The following is a 24,739-nucleotide window of genomic DNA, read 5'->3' as shown; positions in this document are numbered from 1 at the left end:
AGTGTAAAGTAAATAGGAAATTTGTTGTACATGTGACTTTGATGATACGTTTTGAGCGATTACAATCGATTGGCAGACTTGTGTATTCAGTAATTTTTTTTACCGAAGTCACACCTCCTTCAGATGGAGGGGGTTACCCAATGACTAATTATTTTTTTTAGAAATGCAGGATTTAGGCTGATGCAGGAAATTCGTCTAAACATGTCAGTAAAGGAAGTCGACCATTCAACCGTCGACTTGTCTTGACCATCCGTCGAGTTGTCTTCAAGTCCACTTGTCTGAACCGTCAAGTTGTCCGAAAAGTCAAGCTGTCTCAACTGTTGAGTTGTCCGAACGGTCGAGCTGTCCTACGGATGAGTTGTCTGACATCCCCTCTCCCTAAAGGCTCCCCCGTGAGCGGGAGCCTTTATAGTTTCTAGAAGTACCCTCTCCCCCTCCACTTCTTCAGTTCTTGAGGGAGTCCAGTGTTGTTACTACTCTCGAAACATATTGGGCTAGTTATAATTGGACACAAGACAGAATACATCACATTAAACTGTGACTCCCAACCTGCACTCCAAGTCTATGGCAGTCCAATCAAGCATGCGACTGATTTCAGATATCTGGGATCTATGGTGGCCACCAGCGCAACAGATCTTAAAAGACGCAAAGGCACTTGCTTGGACGGCTTTTTGGAAGTTGGAGCAGCTGTGGAGGAGCCCCTCCTTGCCCATTGCCATCAAAGTGAGGTTGTTCAACACCACGTGCATCACAGTTCTCCTCTATGGATGTGAGTCCTGGGTCGTCTCCCAAGACATGGAAAGTGAAATAAATGCTTTCGCTACCTCTGGCTATCGCATTATGCTCAACATCAAGCGTACTGACCATGTCACCAATGCCGCCATGTAGGCCTACTCTATGACTGGCTCAAACCCTCTTGTGGAGCGTGTAAGAAGTCCGTCAGCTCAAGTTCCTTGGGCACGTACTTTGGATACTCTATAGGCCCTACACACTGACTTTCAGGAATAGAAGACCAGGAAGGTAACGTCATTCCTGACATATGTACTAACGTCTGCTTGGAGATGATGAAGGCATGCTACAACCAAGCCAAATCTCAACACTTGCCCAAGATCGTTGTAGTTGGAAGAAGCAAGAAGTCGCCTGCTCCGCAGCCGAAGGATGATGATGATCTGACTACCCTTGAGTACTCGTCATCGGTATAGGACCCACACACCCAGGACCCGATTTCCCAGGTGGTACAGCGGCATGCTGCAAGATTTGTGATGGCTGACTACAACCAAAAGAACACTATCACCCAGGGGTGCGTTCCACTCGCGCAAACGTTGCCAACAGTTGCGCACGTTCACCAACAATTTCAAGTGGAACGAGTTGTTCGCCGCCACCGTTGGCGAACATTGGCAACTTTAGGCGAACATACTTCTGAGGTGTCGGCGAGTGGTTTTAAAAATGGCAGACAAGCATACGTACCGTACTATTTCTTTGTCACAAACATAAATTTACATTGTGTTTTCGGTGGATGATAATGCAGATTTGGAATACCACAGTTAAGTAGTTGATGTAATGGTGTCAAAAAGAGGACTATTGCAGCAAAAACAAAGTAAAAAAAAAACTACGTATGGTGCGCGCCATCTTCTTTTCAGGGCGCCGCCAAATTGGCATAGCGTATACGCACCAATCGTTCAAAAGGTAAAAAAGGTTTTGCGCGAACAGTTGCGAGTCGTTTGCGCGAGTGGAACGCACCCCAGATGTTGCAAAACCTCAAATGGCAATCTCTTTACAAACGCCGGGCCCAAAGCAAAGCATCATCTGATCATGCTGTATAGGATTGTGCACGGTCTTGTTGCCATCCCAGCCGCACCACCCTACTTACACCCATCTTCATCAATTCAGACTAGAGGCCACCATCTACAATTCACACAACAGCATTGTAGCATACTCACATACAGGCATAGTTTCTTCCCAACAAGTGTCATCTGAATCTGGAACACCCTACCAGCCACGGTGGTTTCAGCTCAATCTCTTGAGGTCTTCCGGCGTCGCCTGAACCCACTCACCCTCCGATAGTCTACCACACAGACATCTTTTTACTTGCACCTTGATTTTAGTTGCAGCACATTTCGTTTGATATTTGTTCCCGTGATAAAGCACTTTTGCTCCCAAGTACTATACACCTCTGGAGTGTACTCATTGGAAGATACATGTAGATAGATTAGCCCAGGTTGGACTCCTTCTTTGCATTCAACATGACAGAGTCAAGGGTATTAAATAATGGGGGTTGCCAAAGAATTTATACCAAAATGTTTTTATATACAGTAGTAGCCTTGAGTTACATTTTTGACTAAGCTGAAGTTGGCATACATCTTCACAGCTTTTGTCTGGTGTTTGTAGCACAACTATCTCTTTCTGTTTGTTTATTTTTTTATTTATTTATTCTTTCAGGCTTTTACAATATTAAAAACACACAGCAACAATAACAGAAAAAGAAGGATTTGAAAACATAAAACAATGAGAGACATACAAAAAAGTAAAAAAAGCAAACAATGCCTAGGGATTGTCCAAAAGCGAACCAAATTACTATCCAAAGGAGCAATCCCTTTAAGTAATATAAATAAGACATACAACAAGCAATCAACAAGGGGAATGCAGGGCTGTATGCTTCGCTTTCGAAAGGGCAAGGGCACAAAGGCATTTTCTTCTTGGTAAAGGGCACCCTCTGTGATGAAATTGCAAATTTCTACTGTAGCATTTCAAGGGCACCAAGGCAATGACAAAAGGGCATGGAGGCAATCACCTTCGTTGCCTCCGTGAAGTAACGCGCCTGGGAACGTTCAAGAAATCAAAATGAACCATTAAAACTTTGCCAAGTTAGTATAATTTTTACAGCAACAATGAACGGCTTCATGTTGTTTCTTTCTGTTGCGTAAGCAAAATCTTCTTGTATAAAACAGTAGAGCGTCACCTCCTTTATTTTGTTTACCTTGTCTTGTCTGTACAGACAACACATGGTAAATCTAAGTGATAGATGGTGTCTTCTTGGACTCGAAGGTACCAAAATGTAACCATTGAAATTTTACATTTGTTACAGAAAAGCTACACAGACAGGACTTCAAAATGAGTCGCTTCGGTGCATCCAAGTTCAAAAATGCAGTACCAAAAGTCTCCAAGAAAGAGGTGAACCCTTTGATTTTCCCTGTACTACTTGATTTGCTAGTTGCTATTTAGCCCGTATGCCTGCATTAGTTCTGTTCAACATGTTTATTTTATTTTGTTCCTACAAATAAAATTTTATTTTCAATCCATTGTTATTGTACTTTGTGAAATGGCCGAATAAATAATAATAATAATAATAATAAGTCACCAGAGCTTGAGTTTGGTGGTGGTGCTCTACCGCTCGGCCACGACACTTATAAATAAGCATTGATTCTAATTTTGGTTCTATGACTCTAGCAATGGATCAATGATATCCCTATTGGCTCACCGTCATCATGTGGGAATCACATCAAAGCAAGCTGTAAGTTCATGGCGTTCAACACCAATAACACAGGTGAGATCAGAAAAACACAATTGTTGCACGCTGTGACGGGGTCCATGGCGTTTTGTACACCCGAGAGGGGAAATGGCACCCAAAGAGGGGAAGTTTTGCCCCCGAGGGTGTACAAAACCCATGGACATCAATCACGGCCTGTAACAATTGTTTTGTTCCCTTGGTAACAGCATCATTCCTCTTCTCAAAGTTTGTTGTCCTCATCAAACATTTATACGACGGAGTATGCATAGTTTAATAAGCAGACAAACAGTTGTCCAATAAAGAAACAATTCTTCACTGTTCCCTCGAACCCACGGCTGTTTCAAACTAAGCACTGGAAATAGACCAACAGTGGGAACGATCAAGGTAATGTACACCGGTTAACAAAACTCATGTTCTATGCATACTTTACAAATATAACATGGTTTGAGGGTGACTAGTCGTTGATAGTTCCCGAGGCAAAGCCTCGGAAGCAAGTTTGCCTACTTCCAATACCGAGGGGAGCTCATATCGACTAGTCACCCGAAATAAACCATGTTATATTTGTTTTACTATACTTCATACATATGTTACTGGAACATGTTTTGGAGCAAGGGAAAATGAAGACTTTGAAATAAAACTTACATGATAAATTTGTTCATGTGTTGGATGTCGCAAGAGAGAGCGATGTTCATGCGTGTATACAAAACATTACCACGATCGTAAAGCGCATGATAAGTAGAATAGTGCCCGGGTTGACCGATCGCACAGTGGTAATGCGCATGACAAGTAGAATAGCACCCGGGCGCTGTTCTACTTGTCATGGGCATTTACATTGTGCGTGATTACTCGCGCGCGCGCTTGGTAAACAGCAAAAATATCACCTGGCACATGATGACGAATGGACCAGTAAGAACTTGGCTCTCGATCATATGCAATGAGGGATAGTAATAAAGATTATCAACTTTTCCCCAGGTGTCCTGACATGTTTACAACAAAGGTATGTCCAGGGGTGGATTTCACAATGAGTTAAGACTAGTCTTATCTCGAGTTAGGACGAGTTACTCCTCCTAACTTAGGACTACCCATACGTTTTTAATATCTCCTAGGACTAGTCCTAAGTTAGGACTACTCCTAACTTTTTGAAATCGACCCTAGTATGTATAATATGATTTGGTGTTGATATTGTAGGTGGCGGTACCCTGGCTGTTATACCATTAGATAAATCAGGGCGTGGTATGTCATCTCTACCCATGCTTCATGCACACTCAGCCTTGGTGACGGATATGGACTTCTCTCCATTTGATGACAACTTATTAGCAACATGCTCAAGTGATAATACGGTAGGATATTAATGCTACTTTTGCCATCAAATGGCTCGGTTTATGGTCATAAAATATTGATTATAATTGTTCCATAAAATGAATGTAAGAAGAAACTATAAATAAATAGTAAACTTCCGGGTACAACCATGTGTAAATCCCTTTTGGGGGAGTGTTGGCTCTGAAAAGAGGCGATTTGGTCTCGGATGTTGTGAACAGTTTACTCTGCTCGTCTTCTTCTTATTTCTCTACACCATGCAAAGCTGAAAACAAAACTTGCAAAGTTTCACCACGCACATGCTTTCAGTTCTTTAACGTACGTTTAAAGCCGACAGGGTCGGCAGCCATGTGACAAAGGCACGAGCCGAAGGCAAGTGCCTTTATCGCACGGTACGTATTGCAATGGTACATTTATTTGCCATCACATGACGGCCAATCCTCCAATGAAATAGCAAGGATATGCATGGATTTTATATAAATTGTGTTAAAGACAGTGGACACTATTGGTAATTACTAAAAATAATTATTATCATAAAACCTTACTTGGTAACGAGTAATGGGGAGAGGTTGGTAGTATAAAACATATTGAGACACGGCTCCCTCTGAAGTGGAGTAGTTTTCGAGAAAGGAGTAATTTTCCACGAATTTCGAGACCTCAGATTTAGAATTTTAGGTCTCGAAATCAAGCATCTTAAAGCACACAACTTTGTGTGACAAGGGTGTTTTTTCTTTCATTATTATCTCGCAACTTTGACAACCAATTGAGCTCAAATTTTCACAGGTTTGTTATTTTACGCATATGTTGAGATACAGCAAGTGAGAAGACTGATCTTTGACAATTACCAATAGTGTCCAGTGTCTTTAATGTATGAGCTATTTTTTCATTTCAGATCAAATTGTGGGATATTCCTGAGGGTGGCCTCACAGAGAGCATGTCTACTCCTAGATGCATGTTAACAAAGCAGGAACAAACTGTGCAGAATGTGCTATTCCACCCAACGGCAGATCAGCTCCTGGCTTCATCATGTGACAAGACTCTTCACATTTGGGACATTAATAAAGCACAGGAATGTATAGGTAGGGCATAACAATAAGGGGGCAAAAAATTGTTGTTTTGTTTTGAGATGTCAAAGAATGCCCAAAACTGCATAAACTATTCATGAAAGATCTGGTTGTCAAACAATACCCCACCCCCAGTGGTCTGTCCTTTTTGGACTATTGACCCATTTCACCTGACGTCATCATCAAAAAAATCTTGAATGCGCCATACTGGTGGGCAATTTCACTGTGCGTTTTCATATATAACTCTATGCTGTGCGTTATGCAGTGAAGTGTGCATTTTAGGCGACACGGCGTTAATACCCGTAAACCTAACTGCCCACCCACATGGTGAGCGTGGCATCAGTCGCCGCGTGTGACGCGTGTGCAAGGAGTCAATAGGCAAACAAATTTGTCATTATGGCTAAAACAAAGGAAATGTTGTCTGAGCGATCCTCTATAAGTACTTGTCATATCAACTTCTAACTTGGTTTGTGGATTGGTCTTGGGATTCCTACACCCCAGAGGTCTGACGATAATGGACTATGGCAAACCAAAATGGTCTTTATGGCTCAAACAAAGAAAATGTTGTCTGAGCAATATCTCGAGAAGTACATGTACATGTACTTGTCTTACATGTACCAACTCCAAACTTGGTTTGTGGATTGGTCTTTGTTTGTGGATGGGTCTTGGGATCCCCCCCCCCCACCCCAGAGGTCTGTCGATGTGGGACTATAGGCAAACAAAAATGGTCTTTATGGCTAAAACAAAGGAAATGTTGAAATTTTGGGATTGCTTTTACCTGACTAACTGAACAATATAATGTATGTTTTTCTTACTTGCAGCTATGAATGTACACACAGAGCAGATTCAAGGTGTTTCTTGGAGGCAAGATGGTGGTACCCTAGCAACCGCTGCCAAAGATAAGAAATTAAGGATCTTAGACCCAAGGACAAACAGCGTTTGCTTTGTAAGTCATCATTTCATAAAAAGAATACCATGTACATGTAGCATATATTTGGTTTGCGGTAACACCATGTGTGTGTCTACATGTACTTGCCTGGTAGAGTTTGTTCTTTAGAGAACTGTCTTTCTATATTCTACTACCGTGGAGTAGATTTATCGGATTGTTCGGGATACTTCTTAGTTCGAAAAAGAACTGTCCTGCTTTTTAACTACTACCTGGGTGGAAGGTTTAGAAATTGGCTGGGACTACTACTTTAGCTTATCGGATCATAATTAACTGCACTACCGCGGAGTGAGTTCTTAAATTGCGTTCCGACTAGCTTGCTCTAGTCATCGTCAGGAGACTGACGAGATAAGAGAGAAGTTAATAATGATCCTATAAGCTACAGTAGTCATCATCAGGAGCAGGACCGTTCTTTTCAGAACTGAGAAGTCTCCTGAACAATCCGATAAATCTACTCCGCGGTAGTAGAATATAGAAAGACAGTTCTCTAAGAACAAACTCTACTCGGCAAGTCAAAACACACATGGTGTTACCGCAAACCAAATATATATTGATACCTCGCCATGCAATGCCTCAAATCATAAATATTACCTTGTAAATCAACAAATAAATAGTAGAAACAGTTCAAAATTGTTGTGTTTACTGAGGTACACTCTCTGTAGAGTTTGTCTTCTTGTAGCCTCCTACCTAGAGTGGCTTTTAGCCTTGTTTGGGGCGAACTTGCATACAAAAATATATAAAAAAAACAGGCTGTTTTCACTGTGCATCATTTGAATACCAACTATCCTAAGCCCGGTTCATACTTACTGTGATTGCGAATGCGATACAAATGTTGACGTCACAAATTAGCAATGAATGATTCGCAACAGCTGCGATCAACTCCTGTGAAACATTCGCCGCGAAAACACCCTTGTGACGTCAAGTATGCTTCTATACGCTTCCAATATTGGACCTCTTCAGGAAAAAACTGTGAATAAACGGTTCCGTGGTAAATTGCAAAGCTTAGAACTAATTACCAAGAACAAAAACTGAAATATTAACCCTCTGGTGCACAGGTATTTAGAAAAAAAGAACATTCAACTGTGCTTTTCTCAAAAAATTCAATATCACGGCCTGTTGAACTTTACACCAAACGAAAGCTCAACATGGGGGTTGTAGGTTTTAATTTATGACAATTTGAAGTGTTTTTGGTGGGTGCTAGGGACCGCCTTGTGCATCAAAAGGTTCAGAAGGTATTCCTACATTGTGTGTTTAAACATTACTGTTTTAAAGGAGACTGATGGCCACGGGGGTAACAAAGAAACCAGAGTATGTTGGCTTGGAGACGCGGACTTTATTCTGACTTCTGGATTCAACAAGGTAAGATATTTATGAATATTTTCAGCCATCCAGGTAACTATAATATTGAAAAATTGTATAAACTAAACAACTGGACTTACTATTTTAATTATAATATAATCAAAGTCTTATAGCGCACGCATCTACCAATAAAGGTACTCAAGGCGCTGAGTATATACAAACTTTCAGAAAGATAGGTAATTGCAGTGATGAATTTTGAGACCCAATTATTTAGCACCTTATAAGGGTTTACAAGGTGCTAAGGGGCATATAGCAGCAACAGCCAGGAACACCGGGGTGAACCCCTTCTCGCTTCGATAAGTGCACTGACTTCATTTACCTGCGTTACTTAACACATGGGACCAACGGCTTTACGTCCCATCCGAACGACGAAGCAATAGTTAAGTGTCTTGCTTAAGGACACAAGTGTCACGGCTGGGGATTCGAACCCACACTCTGCTGATCAGAAATACCATTTTGCACAGTGACCCCGAAACGGGTGACCAACCTTTTGCCGCTAGAACATCAGTCGGCCTGATGATACACCCAGGATAGGGTGTGAAACTGTCGTCGGTCACAAACAAAATAAGTAAGTCTAGTTGTTTAGTTTATAAAATTGTTCTAGGCAAGATGACATCATAAATAATCACCACCGGTTTACAAGAACAAATTCTGTCAATTTTCTTTGAGCTCATAACTCAGTCTGTATTCTTATTCTTATTCTTTATTTGGCCAATAAACAATTACAAATACAAGCAGACAGTATGTCAAATAGATAATTAAAAGTACATGTACAAAAGTAAATACAAAGCAAGAAAAACAATAAGGGCACAGGAAATTATAAAACAACCCTAATGTGATGGCCAGGATCAACAAAAGTATAATTAAACACTGTAGCTCGAAAGCCTGTTAATCCAGTCACATAGGGAAGCAAACACACTATATAAAATACTCTCTTTGGAAAATAATAATAATTTGAAATAAATATTAGTATAAATAATCTGTTTACACAAAGCACAAATTAAAATAACAAAACCAAAACCAGAAATTAGACAAGCAAATAGCAAATAAATAAATAAACAAATAAATAGTTAATTAAAACAAATAAATAAAAAGTATTAACAAATGAATGAATAAATAATTAGAAAAGTACATGTAAAAAAGAGATAAAGCAACAAATAATTCAATAAAGGGATGGATTTAACAAAAAATAGGTCAATCAACGAAAAAGTTAATCAAGCAATCACCTTTTCCACTTAAACTCTTACATCAATAAACAGATGATTAAATATGAATAAAGCAATCAAAACAACAAAACAACAACGAAAATTCAATATATGGCTAAACAAATAGGTGAATCAGTAAACAAATAAATAACAAAATATAAAATAACAACACACGCAACGGAAATGAGCTCTTTTCCCAACATAAATATATCCAAAAAAATAAATAATGGATTAATAAATATAAATAAATAAATATAAATAGATAAATATATCAAACAATCAAACGATCAATTAATAAATAAAGTAATAAATAAATAAATAAATAAATAAATAAATAAACAAATAAAAACAAAATTTGTATAAACAAGATGAAAGGAAAATAAACGGATCTAAAAACAAAACAAAAAAAAACAAAAAAAACTAGTAGGTTTGTTGGGATTGAAGGTCAAAAAACAATCAAAGTATCCAGGATAAGTGAGTCTTTTAAGTATGACGGTATGAACCGAGGAAATGAATGAATTGGCGTGTACTTAAGAGCTTGAGTTCTGGCATAGTGGTGGTGAAATGTGGTCAAGTCTAAATGGCGGGGGTTGATTATAGTGTTACACTTTATGGCATCACAGTCAATAAGTCCAAACAAAGACTTAATGGTATGTTGTTTAGTTGCCCCAAACAAAACAAAACCACAAAAAAACATACATGTACAAACAAACAAACAATCAAACAAACAAAGTTATAAAAGCAAAAGAGTATCCTCTCTCTGTAAAGTAAGTATTGTTTTGCCCCTGTCCGAGGGGCCAACCAGAATAGTAAATGTTAACAAATATGTTTTGTTATAAATTGCTTTATGGCCCACCCACCTACACATCCCAAATTTAATCGTTTTAAACATTGAATGGATTCATATTATGTTGAATGGACCAATGAGAATTTGACTCTCGGTCATGAATATGTATGAGGTATAGTAATTTGAAATGGCCATCATCTTGCGTACTTCAAAATGAATAAATCTCCTAACACATTATTCATAAATACCCCAGACAGTTTCGCTATTGGTGGTGAGCGCCTCAGGTGGGTGTTTAAACAGCAGATAAAGACACAGCTACAGCTGTTTAAGACCAGCTGGCTTTGCGTGTTTGGCCCGAAAAACTCATGTACGCCAATTTTACTGACACAGAACGCAATTCATAGCCATTAGTGATGGCGCGTGATCTATTTGTACATATGTGCGTATACACAACCCAACGCACACAAAACTTTTTTTACAAAAGTTTTCAAGAATTTACAAACTTCAAAAATTTGCAAAAGAAACAGTATCACAGATTGTCTATAATTGTAAAATTATTTTGCTTGTTAACATACGGGCATTTATGAATGGGAACAAAAGAGTAGCGACTTGTTCTTAAACGGCCGTTTAAAACCTTGCAGGGTCGTGACCCTGCCGGTTTTAAACGGACGTTTAAGAACGAGTCACTACTCTTTTATTCCCTTTATATAAAACATGTACCGGTTAACCCTTGTTATTTTGTTTCCCTGCAGTTAAGAGACCGAGAAGTGTGTATTTGGGATCAACGCAAGTTTGTCAAACCAGTTGCTTCCCAAGACTTCGATAGATCAACTGGGTAATATATTCAATTTCATTGAGTCATGCTTCATACACATAATACTGTCACATTATGAAATGTCGTTGAGACCAAATGGAGCTCATAATTCAGTTTATTGTAGAATAAAATGTACTGGTAAGATTTAAAGGCAGTGGACACTATTGGTAATTACTCAAAATAATTATTATCATAAAACCTTACTTGGTAATGCGTAATGGGGAGAGGTTGGTGGTATAAAACATTGTGAGAAACGGCTCCCTTTGAAGTGCCATAGTTTGGGAGAAAGAGGTAATTTTCCACGAATTTGATTTTGAGGCCTCAGATTTAGAATTTGAGGTCTCAAAATCAAGCATCTGAAAGCACACAATGTGACCACGGTGCGACAAGGGTGTTTTTCTTTCTTTCATTAATAACTCGCAACTTCGACGACCGATTGAGCTCAAATTTGTACAGCTTTGTTATTTGATGCATATGTTGAGATACACCAACTGTGAAGACTAGTCGTTGACAATTACCAATAGTGCCCAGTGTCTTTAAAGGCACTGGACAACTTTGGTCATTGTCAAAGAACAGTGTTCTCACTTGGTGTATCCAAACATATGCATACAAGAACACGTCTGTGGAAATTGGGACTTGGTTGGTCATCGAAGTTGCAAGAGAATAATGAAAGAAAAAACACCCTTGTTGCACAAATTTGTGTGCTTTCAGATGCATAATAAAAGGCCTCCGGCCCAAAGTCTTTAAAAAGTGAGAAATTATTTCTTGCTCAAAAACTATGTTACTTCAGTGGGAGCGTTACTTCAGAGGGAGCTGTTTCTCACAATGTTTTATACTACAAACAGCTCTCCATTGCTCGTTACCAAGTAATTTTTTATGCTAACAATTATTTTTAGTACGTGTATTACCAATAGTGTCCAGTGCCTTACAGATTTAATTGTAAGAAATAGTAAACTGCCTGACATTTCGACCCTTGTCGTCTAAAGAGAAATATATACCATAGGTCCTTTTGGTTGGTAAGTTGTTTTCAAAAGCTAATTCTGTTTTCTAATGATTTAATTATAGCATAATGCTACCACTGTATGATGCTGATACCAAGATGTTATTCCTGGCTGGGATAGGAGACACAAGGATATGGTTTTGTGAGATCCAGGAAAAGACGCCGTTTATAACACAAGGCAAGCCCATTTATTTATCTCGGCAATGCTCCTTTTTAGAGATACCACTGGTCATAAACTGACACCTGCACCTGACAATGACTAGACCAAGCTAGTCGAAACGTTGAGACCAATTTAAAAGCTCACTACGCGGTAGTGCACAGTTAATAACGATCCTATAAGCTAAATTAGTAGTCCCGGCCAATTTTCTATACCTTCTGCCCAGGTACAATGTAGTAGTTAAAAAGCAGGACAGTTCTTTTCAGAACTGAGAAGTCTCCCGAACAATCTGATAATTCTACTCCGTGGTAGTAGAATATAGAAAGACACTTCTCTTAATAACAAACTCTACCTGGCAAGAAGACATACATGTATACATGGTGATACCGCAAACCAAATATAAATTGATACTTCACCATGCAATGCCTCAAATCATGTAAACATCTGGGCCCAATTTCATGGCTCTGCTTACCGCCGAATTCTGCGCTTACGATCACGATTCCCCGCTTGACATGCTAGCGCCGAATTTCTGCGCTAGCCTTGTAAGCGTAGAATGCCTGGTAACGCGGAGTACGCACGCACGCTCACAAGCCAAAATTCGCCGCTAACCCATGAAACACGCTTGCCGTAAGCACAGAATTCCCTGCTTCCGTAAGCGCCGATTCTGTGCTTACGGTAAGCAGAGCCATGAAGTTGGGCCCTGCACTGTTAATCACAATGGTGTAAAATTAACAAAATTAATGCACATTGAAAATGTATGAGATAGTCAGATAGTAGTCAGATAGTCAGATAGTCACCTGCAATGACTTTTCAATTGTTTAAGATACCATTTTTGTCTGTCATTCTGTCTGAATGTAACACATTACATGAAGCAACTAGTGACATGCTAGGAGTTGCAGCCCCTTAAGGTGATCCCCTGGATGCCACTTCCCAGGTTGTATTGTAATTTGGGTGTGATCCCTGGCTACACGGCAGTTAACGGTTGTATGGCTTCTGACTGGCACACCCCGAACAAAGATATTGACAAAATAGGGACACCGCCAACATAGGGCTAGATAGCTCAGTTGGTAGAGCGCCGGCACGTTTCCAGGGGTCGTTGGTTCGAGTCCCACTCTAGTAAAGTTTTCTTTGTTCAACCCCAAAATGTTATTTACCCAGTCAGTTTCCCTTGTGGTTTATATTGATATATGAAACAAAAAGTTGCATCCCCTTAAGGTGATCCCCTGGCTGCCGCTTCCCAGGTTGTATCGTAATTTGGGTGTGATCCCTGGCTACACGGCAGTTAACGGTTGTGTGGCTTCTGACTGGCACCCCCGAACAAAGATATTGACAAAATAGGGACACCGCCAATATAGGGCTAGATAGCTCAGTTGGTAGAGCGCCGCCACGTTTCCGGAGGTCATTGGTTCGAGTCCCACTCTAGTAAAGTTTTCTTTAATTTTCTTTTAATCTAATTTACCCAGTCAGTTTCCCTTGTGGTTTATATTGATATATGAAACAAAAAGTTGCATCCCCTTAAGGTGATCCCCTGGCTGCCGCTTCCCAGGTTGTATCGTAATTTGGGTGTGATCCCTGGCTACACGGCAGTTAACGGTTGTATGGCTTCTGACTGGCACCCCCGAACAAAGATATTTACATGAGAGGGACACCGCCAACATAGGGCTAGATAGCTCAGTTGGTAGAGAGCCGGCACGTTCCCGGAGGTCGTTGGTTCGAGTCCCACTCTAGTAAAGTTTTCTTTGTTCAACCTCAAAGTCTAATTTACCCAGTCAGTTTCCCATGTGTTTTATATGAGTTAACAAATACTTTGATTTTTGTTCACAGGAATTGCCCAACAAGTTCCCGAACAGGTGAAGGGAATTGCCATGATTCCTAAACGAGCTGTTGATGTGATGTCATGTGAGGTTAATCGACTACTTCAACTCACTATGAACGCTGTGATTCCAATATCCTATGAAGTGCCTAGAAAGGTAAGAATAAACAATTGATGGATTGTTAATCGATTGCCATCTTTGATGAAATGTGCACTCGTGCAAGGCTTAATTAAAGGACACTTTTGGTAATTACTCAAATAATTGTCATCATAAAACCTTTCTTGATTACAAGTAATGGTGAGAGGTTGATGGTATAAAACATTGTCAGAAACAGCTCCCTCTGAGGTGACGTAGTTTTCGAAAAAGAAGTAATTTTCCACGAATTTGATTTCGAGACCTCGGATTTAGAACTTGAGGTCTCGAAATCAACCATCTAAACGCACACAACATCGTGTGACAAGGGTTATCTTTCCTTCAACATTATCTCGCAACTTCAATGACCGATTGAGCTCAAATTTTCACAGGTTTGTTATTTTATGCATATGTTGAGATACACCAACTGTGAAGGCTAGTCTTGACAATTACCAATAGTGTCCACTGCCTTTAAGGGCCAGTCACATTGCAGCGATATCGAAAAACAATAACGAGCACATTAACAATGCACACCCTCGATTGGATGAATAAGCGTATTCTGCTCGGAGCAATTTAACCATTAGAATACGTTCTCTTTGCGATGTGATCGTTATCGTTTTCGTTATCGCTGCAGTGTGACTAGCTCATTATAGAGTTCTGCGCATAGTGTACACATGTGAAATTTTCCATCGTTTATTATCAATAATGGGGGTCAATGATTATAGAGTGCTATACATGTACATGTACATGTACATCTACATTTATAATAATAATAATAATAATAATAATAATAATGCATTTATAATGCGCCATCTATATCTAGTGTACAAGACCCTATTCCGAGGCGCAGAACAAAAAAACAATACATACAACAAAAAAGAAATGTAGAACATAATACAAAATTATACAATGAATAATCTACTGTCAAGACATGTAACGAGCTAAGTGTAAGAGGATTTAAATAAATGAGTTTTAAGCAAGTTTTTAAACAATGGAAGAGAACTACAGCACCTGATGTTATTAGGTAAAGCATTCCAAAGTTTAGGAGCACAGTGGAAGCATGTGCGTTTTAGAAAAAAGTCATCTAAACCATTATTCTCTCGCAACTTCAACGACCAATTGAGTTCAAATTTTCACAGGTTTGTTATTTTTATGCATATGTTGAGTTACACCAAGTGAGAAGACTGGTCTTTGACAATTACCAAAGGTGTCCAGTGTCTTTAAGCAGAATATATTGCTTAAAATTAGTCGACTACTCTAAGCAGAAAAAAGCAGGATACCATTCACAAATTATACATGCGACATGGTAGTTGGCTGGTAACCATATCCTACATGTAGTAAGCATAATTTTGATGTGCTTAGCTACTAATAGTGCTTTAGAAGCTCTATGAAATTGGGCCCTGTGCCAAATTTCATAGAGCTGCTAAGCACAACAATCTGCTTAGCATGAAATTTCTTCCTTGATAAAAACAGGATTACCAACCAAATTTCCATGTGTTGCATACTGCTTTTTACTAGTATTCAGCTGTTGTTTGCTCATCCTGAAAATCACATGGAAATTTGGTTGGTAATCCTGTTTTTATCAAGGAAGAAATTTCATGCTAAGTAAATTATTGTGCTTAGCAGCTCTATGAAATTGGGCCCTGATTACTATAGATTTGTATACTATTGACTTGAATTGACTTGACTTTGTGTTTTTCTAGTCTCATCGAGACTTCTATGGAGAGTTATTTCCAGATACTGCTGGAGGAGAAGCTGCATTGTCCGCTGAGGAGTGGTTGCAAGGCGGTAATGAACAGGTAGTCAACTATTTCTGGGACGTCACTCTATTGTTGAAAGTGTTGATTATTTTTACGAATCTACAGCTGTAGATTTCGTAAAATAATCTACAGTTGAGTGTAGATTCATTACAAGCTTTAGTAAATAGTTCAACTTGAAAATTACTGTCTTTCCAAACTGAAAGATAGCATGAAGTGCTACAAAACATAGATAAATTTGTTTTCTTTCAATTTACACAAATATTTTCAAGTTTAGAAAAAATTACTTAAGTAACACAATTTATTGTTAGCTGAGCAAACTGACGTTGTACTCAAGAATGTTGCAAGCACTAAAGTATGCCTAAATGTTTTGTAAAATAATTATAAAATGTGACCAACCGTTGATTGACAACGTATACAAATAAGACAGACTAGCTATAGTCATGTTACCTTTTGAGATATCCAATTCATTGAAACTGTTACGTAACCAAAGGAAATAGTTTAAAGCCATTGGACCCTTTCGGTACAGAAAAAAAACAAAAAGTTCACAGATTTACAAATAACTTACAGGGTTTACAGAAGGTAGTGGTGAAAGACTTCCCTTGAAATATTATTCCACGAAATGCTTTACTTTTTGAGAAAACAGTAAAACAATATCAATTCTCGTTAGCGAGAATTTCGGATTTATTTTAAACACATGTCATGACACGGCGAAACGCGCGGATACACGGGTGGGTTTTCCCGTTATTTTCTCCAGACTCCGATGACCGATTGAGCCTAAATTTTCACAGGTTTGTTATTTGATATAGAAGTTGTGATACACGAAGTGTGGGCCTTGGACAATACTGTTTACCGAAAGGGTCCAATAGCTTTAAGTCAGAGAATAGACTCTAAAGTGTAGATTCGTGATTACAATGTACTCTCCTTCAGCTCGTACATTCTATTCACGAATCTACACTTTCTCGTCCATTCTCCTTAACAGAGTTGGGCATAGCATAGAGAAAGGGCCACAGAAGGAGTTAGAACGTCCCAGCTTCAATGGACAATGATCACTGCTGCCAGCACCAGTAATTTAACAGCCATGGTTGCTTCTTTGTATGAAATACGTAGTTATTCAAAGTGCTCCACTTTCAAAACAAATTCTGAAAAGAACAATTGTTAAGACCACATTGGTTCTTTTCAGAGCCAACACTCCTTCAAAAGAGATTTACACATTGTTGTACCCGCAAGTTTACTATTTAAAAAGTATTCATAAATACCCCAGACAGTTTCGCTATTCCTATTGGTGGAAAGCGTGTCGCGTGTTTAAAACGGTTGATAATGACCAGCTTTAGCTGTTTATAACCGGTTGTTTTCGGATATGTTTAGATGCATACTACTATACGCACGAATGCATATCCGAAAACTGTCTCAGTCATAAAAATGCAACACACGTACAGAGCTGAAGGACGTCTGAAAGTGGATAAGTTATACAGAGTTTCATACTTTAATACGCCTTTTAACCAAAAAGGCATTCATTAATAGGAATAAAAGAGTAGTGACTCATTCTTAAACGGCCGTTTAAAACCTTGCAGGGTTGTGGCCATGCGATAAAGGCCCTAGCCGAAGGAAAGTGGATAAGTTTTACAGAGTTTCATACTTTAATACGCCTTTTAACCAAAAAGGCATTTATTAATAGGAATAAAAGAGTAGTGACTCATTCTTAAACGGCCGTTTAAAACCTTGCAGGGTTGTGGCCATGCGATAAAGGCCCTAGCCGAAGGAAAGTGGATAAGTTTTACAGAGTTTCATACTTTAATACGCCTTTTAACCAAAAAGGAATTTATGAATAGGAATAAAAGAGTAGTGACTCATTCTTAAACGGCCGTTTAAAACCTTGCAGGGTTGTGGCCATGCGATAAAGGCCCTAGCCAAAGGCTCTGGCCTTTATCGCATGGCCGGTTTTAAACGGCCATTAAAGAACTCTTCGCTACCCTTTTATGCCCTTATTTATAGTTTCTCGCTATTTAATCACACCATCCTGTTCCGATCGGCACCTTGTAAAGCATTACGTGGTGCTATCAGAATTAGGTCTCATAATTCAAACGTAGTCCCACATCTTGCAGAAAATACTGTTTGTTACAGCGTCAGGAGCGTCACTGAGTGACGGGCATATGAGCCACAATTTCTATTATTATTATTATTATTATTATTATTATTATTATTATTATTATTATTATTATTATCCAAAGCTTCAGACAATACGGTACTTAAGATTCTGCCTCTACTTTTTTTATATTTTTTTATACAGGTACTGAGGATTAGTTTAGATCCTGCTAAGAGGAAAGTGATCCCAAAGAAACCCAGTCCTTCTTCAGTGTCTGTTTCCTCTTCAGGGGACAAGACAAGAGATGTGTCTTCCAAGGAACCATTGGTAGCTTCTACTGAGAAAAACAAACCACTATCTGAAAAAGTAAGATCTTTTTATTTATTTTTTCACTTCGTTTACTATGGGTGCGTTCGTCTAGCTTCCCTGGGTCGACCCCGGTCTGCCCTCGGAATGTTCGAATAGCTTTGACATCATTCCAGGGGCTCAACTGGGTCAGCCCCAAGTGCCCTGCTTGTGTAACAGGTCACTTGGGGGTGACTCGAGGTGCATGACGTCACCACGAGAGGGCAAGTGTGATCGTTCTAATAGCTCTTGTCAGGGGCTCCCCGAGTGAGCACTGCGGGGATGACCCAGGGAAGCTTATCGAACGCACCATATATAAGTGTAGACGAGCAGAGTTTACTGTTTGAAACGTCGAGACCAAACCGGCTCTTTTCGGAGCCACCACTCCTTCAAAAGAGATTTTACTCATGGTTGTACCCGCAAGTCTACTATTCATATTTATGTTTACAGTTACTCTTATTAGTGCATGAAGATGTTAAAGGCACTGGACACAATTGGTAATTACTCAAAATAATTGTTAGCAATGGAGAGTTTGATAGGATAAAACATTGTGAGAAACGGCTTCCTCTGAAGTAACTTAGTTTTTGACAAGGACTAATTTCTCACTAAAATATTCGAATTGATTTCAAGACCTCAGCTGAGGTCTCTAAATCAAGCATCTGAAAGCACACAACTTTGTGCTACAAGGGTGTTTTTCGTCCATTGTTCTCTTGCAACTTCGACAACAAATTGAGTTCAAATTTTCACAGGTTTATTATTTTGTGCATATGTTGAGATACACCAAGTGAGAAGACGGGTCTTTGAAAATTACCAAAAGTGTCCAGTGTCTTTAAATTTGCAGGGGAATAAAGAATATTACATTAATATTGACTTTACCCTACACTGATGTGTATAGTCTGTACTTTCACAGGCATATTACTTGGGTGGGATTCGAACCCACGACCTTTGCAATTCTAGAGCAGTGTCTTACCAACAAGACCACAGAGACCGCCCGGTAACCAGAGGCAGCACAGCGGGTGCTGAAATGATTTAAGAGATGTGAAATGTTCATCGGGGATAAAGAGTATAATTAGTATTATTGGGTTTTTTTTCACAGGACTCTAGAAAAGTACTGAGTATACCATGCTAACACAAAACTAAAATTTATACAATATTATAACAATGTAAGTGACACAATTATTAATTGGGTTTCGGTTTGCATTTTCTGTTTGTATTTCTTGATATAGCCTTCCTCACCCCAAAAGTCCGATGATGTGATTGAGGCAGCCAACAAGCTGAAAACATCTTCACTTGAAACCCCCAAATCAACAAAAATGGAGTCTGGTAATGCTAAGTCTGATGTAAGTGTTAAATCTTAATAGTTATAACAACAAAAGCAAAAAATAGTTAATGGCCTGACGTTTCGACCCTAGCAGAGTCTTTCCCGAAGGCTAAATGACAACACAACAAACATGAACAGGTAACTAAGTGAGACAAAAGCAGTGAAGTGGAAATACATGAATGGGGTTAGAAGCAAGTTGAGTCCCTCTAGTTATAACAACAATATATATTTGGTTTGTTCTTTGGAGAACTGTCTTGCTATATTCTACCATATATTCTACTACCGCAGAGTAAGATTAATCGGACTGTTCAGGAGATTTAACTTCTTCCTTATCTCTTTAGTCTCCTGGCGATGACTAGAGCAAGTTAGTTAAGAACTGACTCCGCGGTAGTGCAGTTAATAACGCTCCTACAAGCTAAAGTAGTAGTCCCAGCCGATTTTGTATAGTGCCACGACTGTCTTTGTTATGTTGGTAAATACATTTTAAATCGGATGAAGGTTTGAACATTTCGTCAAAAAATCTGAAGCTTGCTTTACATTTTAGCTGCTAAGCAACTTCTAAATCATAAATTCTCTCAGTCAACTTTCTCCTTTTTATAAGACACATCATGAAGAGTACACCTTAATTATGAATGCATTTGAATTATTTTAAAGACAGTGGACACTATTGGTAATTGTCAAAGACTAGTCTTCACAGTTGGTGTATCTCAACATATGCATAAAATAACAAACCTGTGAAAATTTGAGCTCAATCGGTCGTCGTCTTTGCGAAATAATAATAAAAGAAAAAAACCTGGTGTCACAAAGTTGTGTGCTTTCTGATGCTTGATTTCGAGACCTCAAATTCTAAACTTGAGGTCTCGAAATCAAATTCGTGAAAAACTACTTCTTTCTCGAAAACTATGTCACTTCAGAGGGAACCGTTTCTCACAATGTTTTATACTATCAACCTCTCCCCATTACTCGTAATCAAGTAAGGTTTTATGATGATAATTATTTTGAGTAATTACCAATAGTGTCCACTGCCTTTAATACTGACACATTTCAGAATTGTTATGTCCCATGTATTAATTTTTTGAGACATAGATGTTTAAAGGCACCGGACACCTTCGGTAATTGTCAAAGACCAATATTCTCACTTGGTCAGTTGGTGTATCTCAACAAATGCATAACAAAACATTTTTACTCAATAGGAGACTTTCCAACGCTAGGCGGCAGCAGACATACCGGGTAAATTTCCATTGTTTACGTAGTTCTGAACATGCGCATAATTCTGAGAACAATGGATTTACCCGGTAAGTCTGCTGCCCTCTATCGTCCCAGAAAGTCTCCCATTGGTCATCGAAGCTGCAAAAGAATAGTGACAAAAAAACACCCTTGTTGCACAAATATGTGTGCTTTCAGATGCCTAAAAAAGGCTTCAGGTCTGAAGTATTTTATTATTTGAATGAGAAAATACCTCTTTCTCAAAAATTACGTTACTTCAGAGGGAGCCGTTTCTCACAATGTTTATACTATCAAAAGCTCTCTATTGCTCGTTACCAAGTAAGTTTGTATGCTAACAATTATTTTGAGTAATTACCAATAGTGTCAATTTACATACATGTATTAATGAATTAAACTGATTTGTTTCTTGATATGTTTCTAGGAGAAGATGAAAGAATATAAAGTCAAGCCGTTTGTAGCTCCATCCACATCTAAGTATCGTCACATGAACAGCTGCTTAATGCCAAGAAGTACCCATATGATTAACCTACATAACCTGAGTAGTAATGTGTTTGGAGAATGTGATGTCTTCCATGTGAATTCCAAGTGGGGAGCCATTCCGCTTGGTGGAGCTGGAGGCCTTATTGCGTTTCTAGATGTAAGTTTGAAATTCTTCTATTTCGAGTGGTGTCCTCGGTCAATGATATTACGGCTGAGGTTTCTCCAGGTCTTCCTGTCCCCCATGCACGTGGACACTTCCCCAGCTGTCACAAATCCAGTGTCCTTTTTCAGCAGATCGACATAGGTCAGGTGGCCTCGACCTCTTTGGGCTTGACCTTGCTTGGGCTCCCAGAGCACAAGCTTGCTGGCTGGAAGCTCAGTGTGGCGATAGCAGTGCCCTGCAAACCTCAGTCTTCTAGCGCAGATTTTGGCGCTAAGCTTGGCGCTAAGTTTGAAATTGATTACAAGTAACCACTTAAATTTTAATTCCTTAGACTAACGTGACAGTTTCTTTGATTAGGGGCAATCTTTGGGGTAGTTACGTTAGAGATGGTGAACACCCATACACAATTCTGATTGGATGTGTATGACACAATGGTACCAGGGTTTGCTCATCCTGGAGGTTGCTATGCAAAAGCTTGCCCCGAACCATGTGGCATAGCAACTGTCTCTATAGTCTGAGGAATTCAAATGTAAGCATTACATTGTGACTAAGGGAGTCATTGTACCAGACATTATTCAAATCAAACTTGTTAATCAAACTAGAGCAAGCTACATGTACACATGTAGTCAAAACGTTGAGACCAATTAAGAACTCTGCAGTAGTTAATCAAACTAGAGCAAGCTGGTTGAAACGTTGAGACCAATTAAGAACTCACTCCGCAATAAGTTAATAACGATCCACTAAAAGAGTTTTAAGTATATGTTAGTAGTCCCGGCCTATTTTCTACCTTCCGCCCAGGTAGTAGTTAAAAAGCAGGACAGTTCTTTCTAGAACTTAGTTGTCTCCCTAATAGACCTTATGCACATAACATCATTTCAGTAGGGCGCCCTCACCTAGAGGTCAAAAGGAGATTGTTCATTGGCCAATCCTGTGCGCCGCGCGTACAAATCTGTGCGCTTCGATTGTTTCGTCACCGTTTTCCCACTAAGATGGCCGCTGGATGACGTCGATGCATAAGGTCTATTACAAAAACCTACTCCGCGGTAGTAGAATATAGAAAGACAGTTCTTAAAAGAACAAAATCTACCTAGCAAGTAGATACCCACATGGTGTTACCGCAAACTCAATTGATTAATACATGCTAGTTACAAATTAAGATAATTCTAATTGAACTGATAAAGCAACATTGACACACGTAACATTTGCAACTACATATGTGTGTGGTAGGCTCTACAAAAATGAGTTGCTTGTCGCACAACCCACTTTCCAGTACATGGCTGTTGAGTGATGGGAGGGTGAACACAAACAAATTCCTTTAAATAAATTTTGTATGTGGTTGAATGCATCTTTAGGGTCTTTACTTTCACATTTTCTTGAATGAAAACTTTGTTTTTGAGCGATAAAGGTGAATAAAACATGTACTTTTTGGTCATCCCATAGTTGATGTTTTTTATTAAATAGGCTGTTTCCCCAGTACGGGTTATTTTCAGATTATGACACAATCAATTCTTCAAAAGAGCATAACTTTTGAACCAAACATCACACAAGTGTGTAAGATATGTCAAATTGTGACTTATTTTCACAGAGCCCATCACATATATTGTGTGAAAATAACTGAGTTGTGACTCATTTTCACAAAGCCCATCACATATATTGTGTGAAAATAACTGAGTTGTGACTCATTTTCACAAAGCCCACCACATATATTGTGTGAAAATAACTGAGTTGTGACTCATTTTCACAGAGCCCATCACATATTGTGTGAAAATAACTGAGTTGTGACTCAATTTCACAAAGCCCATCACATTGTGTGAAAATAACTGAGTTGTGACTCAATTTCACAGAGCCCATCACATTGTGTGAAAATAACTGAGTTGTGACTCAATTTCACAGAGCCCATCACATTGTGTGAAAATAACTGAGTTGTGACTCAATTTCACAAAGCCCATCACATTGTGTGAAAATAACTGAGTTGTGACTCAATTTCACAAAGCCCATCACATTGTGTGAAAATAACTGAGTTGTGTCTTATTTTCTTGTAGTTGAATCTATCTGGTAAGCTAGAGAGAGATTTACCGGCCGTTCAGAATGGCTCCAGTGTAATGGACTTCGCTTGGGATCCTTTTAACAATTGCCGCCTTGCTGTAGCATGTGACAATGCTAGAATACTCTTATGGGATATACCAAGTGACGGCTGGACTGAAGCTATGACGGAACCTTCTCTTACACTCAGAGGTGGGTCATAAATTTTAAATCATAAATACCTCAGACAGTTTCTCTATTCCTATTGATGGAAAGCGCGTCATGTGGGGGTGTTTGAACGATTGATAATGACCAGCTGGAGCTCTGTTTATAACGGGTTGTACATGGCGTCAGATACTACACACTAGTCTTGGTGCAAGACACTTCTTTTTACGGGCGATGCGGGCGCTGTCGCTGAGTTGGCCGCGCTGTGTGTGAAAGGAAAACGAGAATGTCTTGCACCAAGACTACAACATGCACGAACAGATCTGGAAACTGGGCGTCTCAGTCATAACAATGCAACACACGGACGTTGTACATACAGAGCTCAAGCATGTCGGAAACGGATAAGTTTTACAGAGTTTCAAAGGCATTTATGAATGGGGATAAAAGAGTAGTGACTCGTTCTTTAACGGCCGTTTAAAACCTTGCAGGGTCGTTGCCGTGTGATAAAAGCCCGAGCCTTTGATCACACGGCAACGACCTTTATCACACGGCCTTTATCACCAGGCAACGACCCTGCCTGTTTTAAACGGCCGTTAAATAACTCGTCGCTACCCTTTTATTCCTTATTTAAATTTATAATAATCATAGCAATAAATAATAAATAACTTTTTCCAAAGGATACAAGTATTTTTACTGCAAAGGAAGTGGGACAAAGTTGTTTAATCCTTAGCACCATGTAATGGTTAACAAGGTGCTGTGGTGCTATCTGCTGTCAATCAAGTCAAGAACACTGCGGCCATGCGAACCCCTTCTCTTTTCAATAAATGCACTAGGTTCTTTGGCATGCGTAACACAACACATGGGCCCAACTGCTTTACTACCCATACGAAAGACGAAGCAATGGTTAGGTGTCTTGCTAAAGGACACAAGTGTCACGACTGGGGGATTCGAACCCACACTCTGCTGATCAGAGTTTGAATTCGGCACCTGTGAGGGCAGAGATGGTTCTTGTGATTGATTTAGCCGAGTAGCGCATAATGTTTGTTGCATCGGCTGTATTCTCCCCAGGG

At 39.3% G+C, this 24,739-nt stretch overlaps 1 protein-coding gene across 1 annotated transcript in view; it reads left to right on the top strand.

Annotated features, from left to right (window-relative positions):
• Positions 1–3,089: 3,089 nt before the first annotated feature.
• The window catches only part of LOC117293314 (coronin-7-like), a 35,058-nt gene continuing 13,408 nt past the window's right edge, over positions 3,090–24,739 (top strand). The window contains exons 1-14 of the mRNA XM_033775566.1: positions 3,090–3,171; positions 3,448–3,544; positions 4,697–4,848; positions 5,718–5,904; positions 6,711–6,835; positions 8,108–8,194; positions 10,939–11,021; positions 12,066–12,178; positions 13,982–14,127; positions 15,807–15,902; positions 18,151–18,312; positions 19,518–19,631; positions 21,261–21,476; positions 23,525–23,717. Coding sequence (XP_033631457.1) covers positions 3,112–3,171; positions 3,448–3,544; positions 4,697–4,848; positions 5,718–5,904; positions 6,711–6,835; positions 8,108–8,194; positions 10,939–11,021; positions 12,066–12,178; positions 13,982–14,127; positions 15,807–15,902; positions 18,151–18,312; positions 19,518–19,631; positions 21,261–21,476; positions 23,525–23,717 — 1,831 coding nt within the window. The 5' untranslated portion in view covers positions 3,090–3,111. The remainder of the gene's footprint in view (positions 3,172–3,447; positions 3,545–4,696; positions 4,849–5,717; positions 5,905–6,710; positions 6,836–8,107; positions 8,195–10,938; positions 11,022–12,065; positions 12,179–13,981; positions 14,128–15,806; positions 15,903–18,150; positions 18,313–19,517; positions 19,632–21,260; positions 21,477–23,524; positions 23,718–24,739) is intronic.

This window comes from Asterias rubens, chromosome 8, assembly GCF_902459465.1.
Source record: "Asterias rubens chromosome 8, eAstRub1.3, whole genome shotgun sequence".
In the NCBI taxonomy this organism is placed as follows: Eukaryota; Metazoa; Echinodermata; class Asteroidea; order Forcipulatida; family Asteriidae; genus Asterias; species Asterias rubens.
This window is presented reverse-complemented; position numbering and strand designations above follow the sequence as displayed.